General features: G+C 35.8%; 1 protein-coding gene across 1 annotated transcript; it reads right to left on the bottom strand.

Annotated features, from left to right (window-relative positions):
* Positions 1–14626: 14626 nt before the first annotated feature.
* Positions 14627–18416, bottom strand: LOC141392424 (zinc carboxypeptidase-like). Its single transcript, XM_073965367.1, has 4 exons — positions 18249–18416; positions 18036–18172; positions 14993–15774; positions 14627–14916 (listed from the first exon to the last, which is right to left on the bottom strand). Exons 1-4 carry the CDS (start codon positions 18414–18416, stop codon positions 14627–14629), a joined length of 1377 nt encoding a protein of 458 aa, XP_073821468.1.
* Between the last annotated feature and the right edge of the window lie 237 nt (positions 18417–18653).

Below are 18653 nucleotides of genomic sequence, written 5' to 3'. Positions count from 1 at the left end.
TCACAAAATATTACTAAATCCAAAGCTTGGACCAAATCTGTTGCTCCGTTAAAGAAATATCGTGCCTACCATTTTAGCGAAAAAGTTTGAACTTTTGTGGTGGAGGTGCCGAATGTAGTGGGCCATCTTCGAACTTTATTCAAGACTCGCTGAAATATTACAAAGTTGGACCAACGCAGAACCCGGCTCGAAAGGTGTCGTGCACAACAGCCCCTCCACAATGTGGCAGTAACGGGTTTTTATAGCGTCTACGCAGTTTTTTCGGGAAGCGTGGGCTTGCCCCTGAATAAAATATAACGTCGTAACAGGGGCCTCGAACACAACCTGTTTTAAATGGGGGGTTACCCGAAATTGATCTACTTTTGTACAAAATATTATGAGGGCCAAATTTTGGACCCAATTGGTTGATCCGATCAGGGTGGACCCCAAATTGTCTAAATCTGATTAAAAACAAACTTGGGGGCTAAGAAAATGATTTGGATGAGGCACATTTAACGCAATTTTGGCCGTGGCGTTTTAGTACACTATTTCGGGAAGATTGGATTTTCTATGAAATTTTATAGTTATGTGCTGTGGATACTCACAGCGCTACAACCGCTTTGGCTAAATTCTCTGTGCTAAAATAAAACAAAGAAACAAAGAAAACATTATTTTTAAGATATTTTCTTTCTTTTGTCATTTAACTACATTGGTCTTACCGAAGTGATATAACTGAATTGAATGATACTTAAATACTCTAGTTGTGATTTTAAGCCTACTTCTGAAGTATTTTGACGAGGATCTCCAATTTGATACATGACACCAAAAATATATACAATTATTAATATACCCATTGTTTTGAACATATTATATTATCAGTAATATAAGTCTAAAACAAGGTTTACATAGTAGATAAATAAAAAGTTTTCGCTAACATGAACTTTCAAAATTTTCGTCGGGTGGGCCCCCCCCCCCCCCCGAAATGAAATCCTGGCTACGTCCCTGGTACCTCCCACACAAAATTTCGAAAAAATTCAGTTTAGGACCTGCTCACGGATCGTTTTGATTTTTGTTGTAGCAGCTTGTATTCACTGCCCCCTATACGAAGGTGCAAGTTTCATCTGGGGCATGTCCATACTGCCTGAGAAAATAGCCGGAAAGTTGCAAAAAACCCCTATGACACCGTGTATAGTGGTTGGAGCGCATGATAACTCTCGAACGGATCCGCCGATTCAGTCCAAAATGTGGCCTTCATAATATTTTGTTTAAACTTAGTTTAAGTTCGAATATAATCCATATGGGTACACTCCTTCAGATACCTCCCCCACAAAAGTTCAAAAATGTTCGGAAAAAATGTGCGCACGATATCTCTTGAAGGGAGTAACCGATATGATCCATACTTTTCGTATCGTAATATCTCTACGGGACATAAATCAGGTGAGAATATGGCCTATATAGGTCCACTCCTTCGAGTACTTCCCACACAAAATTGTTGAAGAGTGCAGTTTAAGGTCTGCCCTCCAATCGTTTTGATTTTTGTTGTAACAAATTGTTTTCGATGCCTCCATTACGACAGTATACGTTTTTTCAACGGAAAGTCCATACTTCCTGAGAAAATAGCCCGAAAGGTTTAAAATACCATGTGTGGTGGTGGCTGGAGCACACGATAACTCTCGAACGGATCACCCGAATCGGTCCAAAATTTGGACTTCGAATCCCTTTGGTTTTTATTGTACAACTTGTAACGCTTTCCCCATTACGACGGTACATGTTTTTTTAGGTAAGTCCTTACTTTTTGAGATAATGGCCCAAAAGCTCCAAAAAAGCCTGCCGGTACCAACTAAACTGGGTAGTGCGTAAGATAACCCTCGAAGGGAGAAACCAATTTGGTCCAAACGTTGTACATCGTATTATATAGACGTCAGAAGTATTGTGTATTACTTCTTTTCTTTAGGTCCGAGGGTGAGGCTATATCTCTGTCGGCCAAGCCAACTGATACTTTTTTACTTGTTCCACAAACATCCCAGATGGGACAAGGGAGATGTCGTTCGGACTCGGCGGTAAACTTTAGGTCACATATCATTGAGCTAATATGAATCGGGGTGCACTCATTGATATAAGAGAAGTCGCCCTTTGATAGCAGGTTTTGAAGATGAAATGTAAACGATACCGTCCGATATGCAGTTTTTAAAGATTTTTCTACTAAAGTGGCTCTAACTTGACTTCTCATAGGAATAACCTTGGCGTGACGGAAAAGCTTAGTATTTTGATATACGATGTGGAACTAATTTTTCCATTTTACTTCAGTACAGTATATACAAATTTCAGCCCGGCCGTTCTTACTTGTTAGATCCATTTTTTGGCTTAATTAAGGCATTTGGTATATCTGTGGTCGAAAGACTTCTCCATCCAAAGTTGCGGACTGAAAAGGGAACTAACTGTTCCATTTTAGTTCAGAATATTTTATGGTGAAGGATGAAAAGTTCAGTCCGGATTTTTTATTGTTAATATTACAACTTGTAAACGATTCATTTTCCAGATGACAGCAGATTGATGACGTAGGAGATTCGGATCATTTCTTTGTAACACAGGCAAGGTTCACATTTTTTTGTCGAGTTCTTTGCAATTGTGGGCAGAATCTGTGCATACTTTTGACGATTCTGACTTTGCATGCAAGTCACTCGATCTTCTCTATAACGTAGCACTTGGAGACCAATGAATTACTAGGTTATAGAAAATAATCGTTATAGAGAGATTATTTTGTGTGAGAATTTCCACTTGTGCCTTAAAAACAATTTCATTATAGAGAAGTTCGACTGTATGTGAAACTGTTTCTCGAATGGGAAAAGTTCTGACGGAAGAAATTCGGAATAAACATTAGACTTCCCTTACAAATTGTTTTTATATCCTCAACTATAATGTGGAGGGTATATATAATTAAATTTGGTATTCAGTTTTTACTAAATATTCGTCGATGACCTTTTGAAGCATATATATTCTTAAACAGCATAAAATGCGAAGTCAATATGACCATGACCGTCCGCCTGTTAAAATTATGATACAGCTCTTAACATTTAAAGTAGAGCTTTATTATTTGGTATGGAAGTTTCTACTATTCCTATGATTTTTGGTATTGAAAATTAGCTATATCGATCATCGGTTTGATATAGCCCACATAGAACGGTACCGCCCAATTGTCGGTATTGGCAAGGTTTTGTCCTCATTATCACGCTGAAATGACTGAAATTTAAAATTTAGTCCTCTTAGGAACTACAAACTTTCCCAAAAAAAAAAAAAAATGTCAAGTGACCCAATTTTACACACTGAAATTCCCAGCACTTAAGGTAGAATTAATTATGACATAACCATAACGCCATAAGGCCATATCAATCAGTTGATTTAACCAAAATTATAGAAATCAATGTATTCGATTAGTAGTAAGAAAACATAATGACAGAGCCATAACCATAAGAACCAAATGGTTTTTAGTTTTCTATGATTATGGCGTTATGGGCTATGTCATGACTAATTCTACCTTTAGTCTTGTTTAGGCCTACAAAACTTTCCCCCACAAGTTTGTCAATACTGGTCCACGTTTTGATGTAGCATCCATTCGATTTATGGTATTTTGAAAGTAATAGTTTGGATATTTACAATACAGTATCCATTAATACGACCTATAACTAAACAATAACTTATGTTTAAAATAATTTCGATTGTATTGTCACCTGCTGCACTCAGATAGAAATATTTGAGATTCCCTGCAGTCACGAAACTTCTCCACCAAAAATGCTCGACATAGGCCCATGTTTTGGAATAGCTCCCATATAATGTTAGGGTTTTAACAAAAAAAAAATTACTGATCTACCCGTAATGTGACATTTGATGTTTCCTGCATTTACGAAACTCATTCACAAAAACTGTCAATAAATTTAGGTATATCGCCATATAACGGTTACTCCAGCTTTTCGATTTTTTTTTATTGATTTAGGTATAGTTCGTCCGATTTTATCTGACCGAATTAGCTAAAGTCTGGTATTTGGCTCTCACAATGCTCAAAAAAACTCCACATAAAATTGTGAAAATTAGTTATTCCATTAAAGTTCCGAATATTTCATGGTGGAGTGTATAAATTGTTTGGACCGACCGACATAATGTCGTGTCTAAGCTGGATAGAACCAAACTTGTTCACGTTTAATTTGTTGCATAATTAATATTAAATCGATATAAAACATTCAGATCATTTTATACAGTACTTTCAAATTTGTCAAGTAAAGCATATTTTTAGGCATGTTCATTCTTTACTTTTATATACTGGTAGCACTGTAAGAGCGCGTAAAGTTCACGCCGTGAACGAAGGTACAGTTATATGAGGACTATATCAAAGCGTGAACTATACGATCAATTCTTAGCAGGAATATTTTAGCCTCCCAATGAAGACCAAATATTAAATGTTAGCCATTATGGTGGGAAAATGTGGCTAAAAGCTTAAAAATATCAAACATCGAAAGGCGCCGTTCTATAGGGACTATATCAAAACGTTTAACTGCACCTACAATTCTCAGCAGGAATGTTTTAAGGGGTTATCCCTAGTTATGCTGGCCAAAAAAAAACTCAATTTTCATACTTTTTTCTGAGAAAACTTTTATTCCTATGAAAGAGGACATCTTAAACTGCCTTTGGAATTTTTGTTGTTGTAAAATATTAAACAGTTTTGTGGTAAATGGCTACCTGCGAAACCCATTTTTTGTAAAAGCATTTTGCGGTGCCAACGCTTGCTCGAAAACGAATGGGCCGATCTTCAAATATTTTGGTGCGCGTTTTAAGAACCTAATAATCTTGTCTATAAGCGAGACAGAATTTTGAAAAATCTATTTTAACAAAAATGGTGACCTGTAAATGTCAAAATTTCGATTTTAACGAAAACAAGTGAGAAAAGGCTATAGTCGGTACGGGGCCGACTATGTGATACCCTACACCACTACCTCTGTGCATAACCTTTTCACTCGAAAACATTTCTTTTATGGAGATGCGAAAGTTTTCACCTATCTGGCTTTTATATTAAATGACTTAAGGCGAACTGATCCAAAATAATTAATATTTAATTTTATATTTGATTACTATCGACATCACCAACATCAATAGGTTTCTATCTCTGTGAGAAAATTTCGTGATGATCCGATCAAAATTCCGACCTGTAGTGTGATTGCAGAAAAAGTGGAAAAAAGGGATGCATTAACGACTATTGCGATATATGTATTATTTGACTACCTATGCCAACCTACTTTGCATAATTTTAAAGATGGGATTTTCTACTTTCTTAGTCAGGCTTTGCTTTTAGAAGGTCCCCAACCATTAAAATCGCAAAAATGAAAAGTTGGGTTCTATTAGTGACTATTGCGATATCTTCGTTTTTTGACCACCTATGATAACCTACGTTACATCGTTGTAAAGGTGATATTTTCTACTTTCATTGCCAGGTTTTGCTTTTTGTATACCATTATAGACGCTGAGATATTTGCTTTGGAATAAAATGTTGACTTTTTCTCCAAATAAAGTTTTTGCTCATACCGACCGCTGAATATTATCCGACCATAACCAAAATCAATTGGCTTCTTCCTCTGTGAGACCCTCAGTAACCCTCGAAATTTCGTGACGATCCGATCAAAATTGCGACCTGTACCGATCAAAATTGCGACCTGTAGCGTGATTTCCAAAAAAATGGAAAAATGGGATGTATTACCGACTATTGCGATATCTCCGTTATTTGGTCACCTACGGTACATCGTTGTAAAGGTGATATTTTCTACTTTCATTGCCAGGTTTTGCTTTTTGTATACCCCTTATAGAAGCTTAGATATTCGCTTTGGAAAAAAACGTTGTCTTTTTATCCACATCAGTTTTTTGCCCATTCCGACCCCTAAATATTATCCGACCCCTAAATTATTATCAATAGGCTTCTTCCCCTCTGGGACCCCCATCAACACCCAAAATTTCGTGACTCTCCGATCAAAATTGCGACCTGTAGCGTGATTACAAGGTTTAGATGGACAGACGGAAGGACGGACATACATAGATCGACTCAGCTCGTCGAGACATTCATTTTGGTATATATAAACCAAAACCAACTTATAATACCCTCCCCACATAGTAGTGTAGGGTATAAAAATGGACCGTTTTTCGCCCAAAAAAATTTAAAAAAAATCTGTCTCGCTTAAAGACAAGGTTTTTATGTATTTAATAATATATAATAATATAATAATAATTGTTCCACAAACATCCCAGATGGGACAAGGGAGACTTCTCTCATATCAATGAGTGCACCCCGAGTCATATTAGCTCAATGATATGGGACCTACTGTTTATTGCCGAGTCCGAACGGCGTGTCCTAAGACACCACTTGTAGAGAAGTTTTACAAGGCTGAAATACTCAGAAAATGTCGCCAACATCACTGAGGGGAATTTGCCACCGTTGAAAAATGTTTGGTATTTAATAAGCACACCAAAATATACGAAGATCGGTCTATCCGTTTTCGAGCTATCGTTGGCACCGACTTCAAAAATGGCATTTCGAGAAAAACTCGTTTTAAGTTTTAATTTCGGTTTACATGAATAAAAAATGTATTTTTGGTATAATTACAAGGAGACATCTATTCCTGGTCCGTACAGGAGCTCTTCCGCCGACTATGCAGCTTGTAAAATGGAAATTTGGTGTTGCCTTCGCAACATTCTTCCTTCACGAGTACACTCGGACGCACGTCTCTCTTCCAGTGCAATTCATGCTTGGTCGATTTTTTAGCATATTCGTGTGCGTTTTGTACACAGCTCACTTAGATCGAGCTCAACTAAAATAACAATGATTTTTTACCTTCGTTAAAAAGACCAATCGCAATGGAAGCTGCTAAATTTACAACGAGTTCTCCACTTGAAAGAGTTTTGGGGCAAATTTTCCAAATAAGTTGATTGAAGCTTTCGTTGCTATTTTGATTGAAGCCGCCGATGCATCTTTCGAGTAAAGACTCTTTACTTAGATCGTTGTATATAGGTCTAATAGCATCCAAAACATTTGATGGAAGTGGTCTGTAATCGTGTATGAATGCCTCTTTTCTTGCCCGAGCCAGTTGATATGAACACCACGAGTCTCTCGTAACGTGGATTTGTATCGCTTGAACTGTAATGATCAAATGTCGCCCATATTGCCTCATGCATATCGTGAATTGGATTCGTGAAACTTTTTTCCTATCCATTTTGAAAAGTATAATAAAATACACTGTTTTTTGTTATGTAGAACAATCTCTTTCGTTGACACTAATTGACAAAAAATAATGAATGAGCGGCTTTATAATATGAAAACGCCCATTCACAGGTACAATACTTCTATACCTGGACCTGGAAATGAATGAATGACCGTCCACATGTTTCATTCATAGGTTACAAGGGAATTCATTTCAGGAAATTCCCAGCAGGTAGCCAGTGTGAGGTACATTAACATTATGCAAAAAGAAGTGGTATAATAAACCAATAAAATACGCCTTAACACACAAACCACTACGGGTTCTCCACTTTGAAAGGTCATATCTCAGCCAATTTTGCTCCGATCGACTTGATTGGCTTATTTTGAAGTACAAGAAGTACAAGTAGTACATACTTCAAAATAAGCCAATAAATGTTTTTTGATTTTCTGAAATTGACAAGTAGGGATAACCCCTTAAAACCCTAAAGAAGAATAAATTCAAAATTTCATCTACTTCTGTTGGATAATTTGGTTAAAAGCTAATAAATGCTAAAAATAGGTAATTACTGTTCTGTGGAAGCTATATCAAAACGTTGACCTATACCAGCAATTCTCTGTACAAATAGTCTCTAAAACTCTAAGGGCCATTTTTATATGTGTTCTTTTACTATCTGATGGATTTTAAAACGCAAAATAAACTAATTTGGATACATTAAAAATATAATTTTTACATTGAAAGTTAATGCCACGACGCTCCTCCTTGAAATTCAATCATCACTTTCAACTTTAAGTTAACCGGAACGCTATAAATCTGTTCGGTAAATCCAAACTATGACAAAAGAAGGCTCATAATAATGGGGGTAAGTCGATATAACCATGTCCGTCTGTCCGTCCGCCCGTCTGTTGAAATCAAGATACAGCTCGCAATTTTGAAGATAGAGCTTTGTAATTTGGTAAAGATGTTTCAAATGGTATTTGGTATTGCAAATGGGCTTTATCGGTCCTCGTTTTGATATGGCTCCCATATAACGGTACCACCCGATTTACGTTCTTTTGAAAGTTTTGGGCTCAATATTCCACTGAAATGACTCAAATTAGGTATTTAGTCTTCCTTGTGGGTATAAAACTTTCCCCCGGCAGTTTGTAGGTAGAGGTCTACGCCTTAATATAACACCCATCGAACGGTCCCTCCCGATTTTCGGTATTTTGAAGGTTGTGGTCACAATAATCCATCGAAATGGCTTAAATTTGGTATTTAGTGTTTGTTTGGGGTATACAACTTTCCCCCAGAAATTTCTCGGTAAAGGTCCTTGTCTATAATAGCCCCCTTAGAACGGTACCCCCGATTTTCGGTATTTTGGAAGCCTTGGCATCAATATTGCACAGAAATGACTGACATTTGGTATATAGTTTTTCCGCAAAAATTTGGCCGTACAGGTACACTCCTTAATATAGCCCCAATAGAACCTCCCGATTTTCCGGATTTTAAAGGTTGTGGCTACAATAACCCATCGAAAAAGCTGACATTTGGTATTTAGTCTTCGTCGGGGGTATTCAACTTTCCCCTCCTATAGAACGGTACCTCACGATTCTCGGCATTTCGAAGTTTGTGACACAAACAACCCACCGAAATGCCTGAAATTTTGTATTTAGTCTACGTTGGAGGTAAAAGCCTTTTCGATTGAATTCGTCGGTATAGGTATAGCTCCCCATAGAACGGTACCTCCCGATTTTCGTAATTCTGAAGGTTGTGACGTCAATATCCCACCGAAATGACTGAATTTTTTCTTAGTCTTCCATTGGGTTATAAAAATATCCCAGAAGAGAATTATCAGTCCACGTCTTTCTATATCCACCATAAAAACGTACCTTTTGATTTTCGGTATTTTTAAGGTTTTTAGTACATTATCTTACCGAAATATCGGAAATTTGGTATTTAGAACGGTACCCCCCGAATTTTGGTATTTTGAAGGTTGCTGAAATTTATTTTCATTTCATTTCATTTTATTTATGTATAATCTAAAGCCTTCTTGGCCATAGTCGATTACACAAGGCAACAGTAGAGACGTACAAAAATAATTTTACAATATAATTTACATTATTAGATATTAAGTTTACATTACATAAAAAACCAAACTTAAATCTAAATAAGTTTATATTTAACACGAATATGGATGAATATAATATACATCTAAAAGCAGTTAAAAAAAGATTGATTGGTACCAATTGATCATTAACAAACACAATGCTAGAAATTATATATATTGTTTTGCTAACTCTATAAATTTGCGGTATGAAGCTGAAAAATGTCTCATTTCATACGGTATGCTATTGTTCCAAATTCTTACTGCCCTCACGTGAAATGATCGTCGCATAATTAATGAATGGAAACGAGGAACGGGAAAAGAATGAATGCGTTCTGAGATTCCGAACTGAAATTTCGAATAAAGCTGTATCGGTGTTCGGGTTTGCATAATTTTGTACAATAAGGATAAAATTCTTAAGTTTATAAAGTTGTCGAATGTCAAACCTAAGAAATCAATGGTGCAGGGTGTTACATGATTGTTACGTTTTATGTTGTAGACATATCTTACAATACGGTTTATACACAATTTCAAACGTTTTAGACTACCTGAACATGTACCAGAATACACTTCTAAGCCATATGTGATTATTGGTAATATCAAAGATTTCCCAACAATTTTTCTCACTCTGAGAGGAAGAGGGGAGCTAGTATTGTACATTTTCCGCAAAAGAAATGTAGTTTTCATAACCACATTGTTAATGTGGTCATTGAAATCCAGCTGGTCGTCAACATGAAAGCCCAATATTTTTAAAGACCGTACATTCTGTATATTGCAGTTATTAAAGGTGAAAGTGATTGGATAATGCGACAATGGCTTAAAAATAATAGATTTTGACTTAGTAGGATTTGTACTTATATAGTTTTGCAAACACCAATGGTTTATGGTTTCTAACTCAGAGTTTACGCAAGTTTCAAAATACGACTCGGAGCCTTCACATCCATTGGCAATTAGCTGCAGGTCATCTGCGTATAAGTGGCCATCCATAAACTGTATAGTATCGAATATGTCATTGATATATATTGAGAATAGAAGGGGCCCCAAATAGATCCTTGAGGCACCCCTCTATATAAGGGACGTATTGCAGAAGTGTTTTCCTTACTTTGAACGTATTGGTATCTGTGAAACAAAAATGATTTAATTAAACGACAAGCTCCTAGTGAGAATTCAAATGACCGATGCAGCTTATTTAGTAATACTTCATGACTTATAGAATCAAAAGCGCGACTAAAGTCTAAGCTAATCAATGCCGTAATTTTCTTCTCGTCCACGGACTTCCTAATTTTGTCAACAATATCTATCATTAGAGTAGTAGTACTGTGTCCTTTCCTATATCCTGACTGCTTCTCTGAAAGTAACTTTTTCTCAGCCATGTGATCGTTGATTTGGTCCTTCATTAAAAATTCTAATATTTTTGAAAGAGCTGGAAGAATGCTCACTGGCCGAAAATCACTGGAATGTTGAGGAGTATTAACTTTTGGTATAGGTATTACCCTAGCAAAACACCATGTTTTTGGAAATGTTGATGTTGTTAATATGGTATTGAAAATATGGCATACATGATCAGCTACAACAGGAAAAATAATTTTTAAAAATTTTAAGGGTATGTCATCTGTTCCAACTGCATTTGAATTAAAACTACACAAAGCTCTGCATATTTCCATTGTGTTGGTACATCGAAATGAAAAACCATCAAACATATTTGCATTAGATAATTCAAACTCTATTGGCGGTGGATTGTCCAATCTGGGTAAGGCAAAGAATTCATTAGCTGAATTAACATCGACGTCTACATTTTCAACATTACTGCTGCAATATCCCAAATTTCGAAGTTCGGTCCACATAGCTTTTGATGATGCCAATGAAAAGAAATTACGGAAAAATATAGTTCTCTCTCTGCGCATAATACTTTTTAGCCTATTACGGTACTTAGTGTAAACTTTCCAATTAGTTTGACTTCTATTTTCTAGATAGGCACGATAAGCTAAATCTTTCAATTCTGCAGCTTTACGAATTCTTGGCTGATTTAGCCAGTTAAAATCTTTCCTCGGCTTCAAAGCTTTAATCGGAACATGAGTATCATAAGCATTACGAACAATACTATTAAATATTTCCACTTGGGCATTGCAATCATTAGTTTCATAAATAAGACTAAAATCTGATAACATTAAGTCCTCAAAACAATTATCAACATTGAGCTGAGTATAGTCCCGTATTTCTCTAATGACTGGAACTTCAGTTTTGCTTAAACCATAGGACAAAAATATTACAGCGTGATGTGAGTTTAATGACGGTAAGAGAAATTGGCCTTTAGATTTTACTAAGTTTATGTCACTGACCAAAAAATAATCAATTAGTGAAGTAGTACTTGATTGCACACAATAGTGGGTGGGAACTGAATTATGCACAATCTCCAATCCACTATGCCTAAGATGGTCTCGCATTTCAGTATTTCTTGTTAAAACATTAATATTGAAGTCCCCCATCAACACTATGTGTTGATATTGAGACGAGAGATCACAAATAACACTCTCACAACTTAAGATATTTCCATATGGAAGATACAACACACCTACAAGCACCTTTAAACCCCCATTCATTTGAATTTCAAGAAACATACCTTCAGATACGCAATAATTTGTTATTTCGCAAACAGCCTTAACTTTTAGCGTTTTTTTGATATATATGCAAACGCCTCCGCCGCGTCCTACGAGTCTATCCATTCTAAACAAGCAATACCCCTCAATATTAACAGCTTCATTTGCAGTATACGGCTTTAACCACGATTCTGACACTCCTATGACGTCAACAGAATTATCAGAAAAAACAGATCGAATTTCATCTATTTTATATGAATTTCTACCCGGAACCAAACTTTGGGCGTTTAAGTGTACGAAATTTAAATTCTCTTTATTAAGGTATTTAGTCTTCTTCATAAACGAAAAGAAACTAATTGTTCCATTTTTCTGTAATACAACTCGTGGTAGAGGGTATAACTTAACGCCGTACATACTTGTTTTATTTAAAAGAAGTAAGAAAGTATCAGTCAGCTATGCTGACGGAGATATACCCCCAGCAACTGACAAAAGAAAAGAACAAAACCAAACCAAACGTAATAATTATGCCGTATATAAAATATATTGATATTGTGTCACGAATTTGCTTCAAAATCTGTACGTAGCGTAATCTGGGGCTATAGCAAATCATTGACATATACCAAACATTTTTAGTAAACAAACATCTTCATAAAGGACTCGAAGTATTAAATTACGTTAAACTAAGTTTAGAAGCAATTTTTGAAAAAAGTTTTTGAGGTATATGTTTTGGTATATTGTTTCATTATCTCAGGAAGTATTGACTTACTCCTAGCATCTACAGAAAAAATAATCAAAATGATGCGAGAGGGGCTCTTAAACTTCACTTTATCCGAATTTTTTGTGAGAGGTAGCCGAAGGAGTCCATATTCCATTCTGATACATGACCGTAATAATTTAAATAAAAAGAACTAATTATACTACTCCTTACTGAGTACGGGGGGACAGAACGTGTGTGTCCGACTACAAATCGGAGGGTTGTGTGTTCAACGCTCATCGTCGGCTGGGTACTTTTTGTTCAAAAAAGAACAGTTGATGGTGCACATGTAAGCATTTAAGCAACCCTTAATGATCGTAAGCGATCGCATGATCAAATCCAGCAGAGAGCGAAATAAAATAAAATAAAAATAAGAATTGTGTTGAAATTGAAAACAAATTCCACTTCAAATGTTCGAAAAAGAACGTATGTTTTTTAGCTTATTTTTCAACTTCTAGTGGCCTAGAATAACTAACTTTTCAGTGCGACATGCCCTTGTTAAAATAATGGGTTAGTAGGGGGTTTTGTAAGTAGTTATGGCTACCGATAAGTACTATAAAAAACTCATTATTTAGTAAGATTTTTTTGCTGGGGTGCGTCATTTTTAGGTCAGGGCCGTTGCTTGGTATCTTTCATCCCCTACGTCAGGCATATATTATTCCCATAGATGGAGATTTCAGCCAACGAAACTTTTGAAATCTGGCATTAAGTCTCTTCATTGGGTAATAAAATATTCTGGCAGAGAGGTGTCGGCCCGATTTTTGGTTTCAATATACGGTGCTCGTTAGTTTTACCTTTTCTCCAGCGTACGTAAAAATACTTTAAATAACATTTCCAATGGTTTCGTATTTTCCATAGGAACAATACAAAACGAAACATAACCCACGTTGATAGAACTCGCTGTTTAGTTTTGTTTTGTTTACATTCGTGAGTGCGAACAAAACGAATAGCGAAAAGTTCTCAATTCCACAACAACAGATAAAACGAAAAAGTTGAAAACACATGAACGATTCAATGAATGAATCATTCGTTTGGTGGTTGAAAACATCAACCACATCAACCGTAGTATGTTCAGTATGTTGATGTTAGCGATAGGAGGGTTGTTAAGCAATCAAATGTGTGTGTGCTAAGTGTGTCGTTGATCATTTCGCACAGTAAATGTTTGCCAAAAATTCTTTTTGTTTCGGTGGTGAATGAAACAACTCGGAAAAGCATAGCCGAAGTACATTTCAGCAATCATACAGTTTTCATCTTTTTACATTGAAAAGTTTGTGGTTTTGTTTTGGTTGTGAGAATGAAACGATTCAGAGTAGCTGAAAAGTTTGTGGCCTTGTGTGATTGGCACGGGAATCGTTTTGTTTGTTTACGTTCATTGCTTTTCTCACATAAAATCAAATGAACAGAAGAATACTGTGAAAATGTCATCATATCCGTTTTCTGCTTCTAATTTTTTAAGGAACAAACAATTATTGAAAATATGTTTTTGTAGTGCAGTGTTTTACATTGCATAGATAAATATTTTTTGTTTTTTATTTTATCGAAACTGACCATTTTCTATAATCAAAAACTGTTTCAAATTTATTGATTTATGTGATTTTTTTCTACGAAGTTTTTATGGATATCAATAAAATACCGTGGCAATCTTTAAGATACAGATATCTTTATGATGTTGACAAGAATCATTTATTCGAAGCTAAAATATTTAACAATTAAATGAAATTGTTTCGATAAGGAAATTTGTATGCAGAATTTTGAAATGACATTGAAATTCATTTTTATATGGTCGAAACGAGATTTGGAGGTTTGTTTGTAACTCTCCCAGGGTTAGTAGTTACGACCATTGTACTAAGTGGCAACTGGTAAGCTTTAGTAATATTAAATAATGATAACTTTAATAATATAAGTTTAAGACATAATATAAGTTAAGACAAGGAAGATTTTTCGTTTATTTCTTTCGTTTTTTTTTATTTCTTTACTTTTATTTCAAAAGAAATTTAGTTAGGAATTTCAACAAACACAACAACATCATAACATTGACAATTGAGGTTAAATTCTTTGGTCCAGAATTACGGAAGAGTTCTTCTTTTTCAGCAGCTGCAACCATGGCAATGATGCCATCTGTAACCTCTTCGCAAACTTCTTTGATTTGATTGGGTGGCAAGAAGAAACCATATTCACCATAATCACGCAATTCAATGGTACCGGTGTAGGGTATTTTTTTGACACCATATGCCCAGTCTTTTGATGCACCAGATACATAACCAGATACTGAAAAAAATATATATAAAATATACACAACTCTCATTGTGTCCCAGTATTTGGATGTTTCGTTAGTAATACTTACAATTAATTGTTCCCGTTGAACCGTACTTGAAGACGGTGCCATATTTCACTTTAGCAGCATCAGCAAAAGCTTTAGCAATTCGCATCATTTGATCGTAATTGGGTGGGAATATATCACTTGTATGTCCATAGGGTAGCAGGATCAAATTACCATACGAATGGAGGGGAACATACATTCGAATATAATCCTCGGGGAACGAATTGATGAATGCTTGTAAATTTAAAACTTCCGGTTCGGAATCAGGTTTGGCGCCACCATACCAATGATCACAGGGTTCATTGAAATTCCAGGCCGACAAGGCACCCCATTCATAGCCAAAGTTACGATTCAAATCGGTGCCATAACATATACCTGAAGAGTTGGAAAAACCGGTGGGTTTGCGATTTTTACGCCATAATCTCTCCACAGTATGAGTGTAGACGAAACCATCCGGATTCATAATGGGAACATATATCCAATCGTAATTCATCAACAATTGACGCATATTTTTATCTTGAGAATTAAGCAATTTATTGAAGAAACAAGTACTGGTGGCCGAAGAAATCCATTCAATGGCATGCATTTGACTTTCGATAAAGATGGCTTTGTTGTTGGGCTTATAGGAAATCTTCACAGCTTTCATGGGTCTTCCCTCATACGAATAGCCAAAGGTAAAGGGTGTAATGAGATTGGGAAACGACATGGTTAGGTTGTCTACAAAATTATAAATATCATCCAAATTGTGGAATGAATCCCAAGTCATGCCGGTGCTGCGAGCTTTGGGCAGGCTGTCCTCAATAACACTGAAAGAAGGTGGATAAAAAAACAAGTAAAAAAGTATTAGTTAGCTGTGCCGACAGAGCTATACACTCAGCTTCGATCCTAAAGAAATAAGGAAACACAATACTTCTGGGGTTTTTGAGTTTTTGCCCCAAATTCTCAGGAATTATAGATTCTCCCCAAAAAAATTGTACCATTTTTGCTAGGGCCGCATACAAAACATGTTACCAACAATTTAAAAACGATCCCAGAATAGTCCTTAAACTGCACTCTTTCCAAATTTGTATGGAAGGTACCCGAAAGAGTGATCCGTTGTAGTCGATATTCGGACATAATTCGAGGCTGTAAAGAATAAAACGATGAACAACGTTTGGACCAAATCGGTTTCTCCCTTCGAGGGTTATCTTACGTAGTACCAAAGCGCCAGCAGGCTTTTTTTAGCCTTTGGGCCATTATCTCAGAAAGTATGAACTTGCCGCCGAAAAAAATGTGCCGTCGTAAAAGGGCCTGCAAGAAGCACTTTTTGGAAAAACATTTCAAAACTATCTGAGATGAGCTGTTAAACTGCACTTTACTCAAATTTATGTGGGAGGTACCCGAAGGACGGGTCCGATATAGTCCGTATTTTAACCTAATACGTGACTAGATGAAATCATACGATGTGCAAAGTTTGGACCAATCAGAAACTCCCTTCGATAGTTATGTTGGGGATTTGCCATTTTAGTTGCTGCCGTCAAAGTTTCTTTGAGCTTTTAGGCCATTATCCCAGGAAGTATGGCCGATAAAAATTGTACCATCGTAAAGGGGCACGCAAGGACAATATGATGAAAAAATTCAAAACGATCCTAGAGGAGATCTGAAACTTCAACCCTATTCGAACCCGATCTATGTCCACGCAATTCGGTTACTTTCTTCGTGAACTGTTGTGCTCACCATTTTAGCGAACAATTTTGAACTTCTGTGGAGGAGGTTCTGAAAGGCGTGGCATGTTCGGACTTAAGGGGTTATGACCACTTATTGAGGACGAAAAATTATACCATCGTAAAAGGGGACGCAAGGACAATATGCGGAAAAGAATTAAAACGATACGAGAGGAAATCTTAAACTTCATTTTTTCTGATTTTTGTGTGGGATGTACCCGAAGGAGTGGATCGATATAGTCCACACGCAGAGAAAAAAATATGATTGATCCAACAATATTCGAAGAGCAAAATATGTATTGTAAAGATATTGTTAAATTCCAAATGTAGTATTGTGATTCCAACAATTGGGTTTTGTTAAATCCAAAAATAGTTTTTGTCAACTGGACAATAGTTCTCTCTTTTCTTCGACAATTTTTTCTCTTCTCTCGCTATTCGATGCCGTGTTGAAAAAAACAATTATGGTGAGTTTTGTTTGTATGATATGATGCCTTTATCTTTGTTTTTGTGTGTATGTATACCAACAATGAGACTCTTGTTTTTATTTGTTTCTGTTTTGTTTCATTTATCTATCTTCATTGTGCTTTGAGGTTTGGTGTTATACCGGAGTTTGTTATGGTGTTTAATTATTCCTTATGTTGTGGTGGGGGCTTGTGGCTTTTTGTTTGTCTTTATTGTCAGCCAATGCAGCAAACCATGTATTGTGTTCATCAATGATTGCAATATTATACGCGACATTTATATCCAAGTTATGTGAAAAGTGTACATGAGAAGTATATGCACTCAAATCAAAAATTTCTGGGTTGACAATACTTTTTGTAAAGAAAATTAGATTTTGATAGTTCCTACAATCGGTTTTGTTAACGATTTTTACAATATTGCGGAAATTCGAAAGTTGTTTTTGTTTTCTATGTTTGGAACAAAAGATGGTATTTTTGGATTTGGATTACAATGTTTGAACAAAACAAATACATTTTTGGAACCAAAACAGATATTTTTGTTCCAACAAAAGCGAAAAATATTTTTTCTCTGCGTGCATATTCGAACCCGATGTATGTCCATGCAATTAGGTTACTTTCTTCGTGAGTTGTTGTGCTCACTATTTTAAGGAGGGTAAGGAGTAAGGAGTGGCCCGATATGGTCCATTTTCGGACTTAAGGGGGTATGGCCACTTATTAAGCACGAAAAATTAAATTTTTCGTGATTTTTTTTACAAGAAATTTGTCAAATTTGATTTCTTCTACAATATCTCTCATCTATATATGGTGATCTAAGTTTCCATGGAGTATTTTGATTCACAAACTCTGGAGGAACTTCAAATATCACCCGAGAGCCTAGCTAATGCCACTTTTATCTTAACTTACCTTTGTAAATCCTCAATGGTCACACGATATTCCATTTCATAATATTTCATTTGTTCTTCCAGCTTAGCTTGATTAACCGGATCAATTGTTACATCGTAATTTTGGTTAGCCGATGTGATTTCATTCAAGTAACGAATCTACAAAACAATAACCGAAAAAAAATTTCAATATTTCTCCATCTGTTTCACTTGCATTTATAAATTTTCAACATACCGGCAAAATATCTTTAAACTTTTTCAGTTGACTTAATTGTTGTTCATCTTTTATGTAGATTTTATAAACTTTAAAATCATCATAACGGGCCATACCAGGCCCGGCGGCCGCCACACTACAACCCAACAAGCCCACGACAAGCAGTACAACACACAACACCCTGCGCATTTTGACAACTACATAAACTAAAAATCTCTCTTTTGCTTTTTATACTCACAATGCAAGGGTACGAAAAAAACGCTTTTGAATAAGATACTATGCATTTCATACCTTCATATCTAATATCTTAATTTTGATAAGATGGCTGCTTATCACTCACATAATTTATAACTTAAAAAAAAAAAAAAAAACAAAAAAAAATCTGACTCTTTTAAACAATTACCACCAAATTCTTCGTGTGTGATG

The sequence above is a fragment of the Musca autumnalis genome, unplaced genomic scaffold, assembly GCF_047663935.1.
Source record: "Musca autumnalis isolate F117 unplaced genomic scaffold, ASM4766393v1 scaffold_2, whole genome shotgun sequence".
In the NCBI taxonomy this organism is placed as follows: Eukaryota; Metazoa; Arthropoda; class Insecta; order Diptera; family Muscidae; genus Musca; species Musca autumnalis.
Note: the sequence above shows the minus strand (reverse complement) of the source record. Positions and strands in the feature narration are given on the sequence as shown.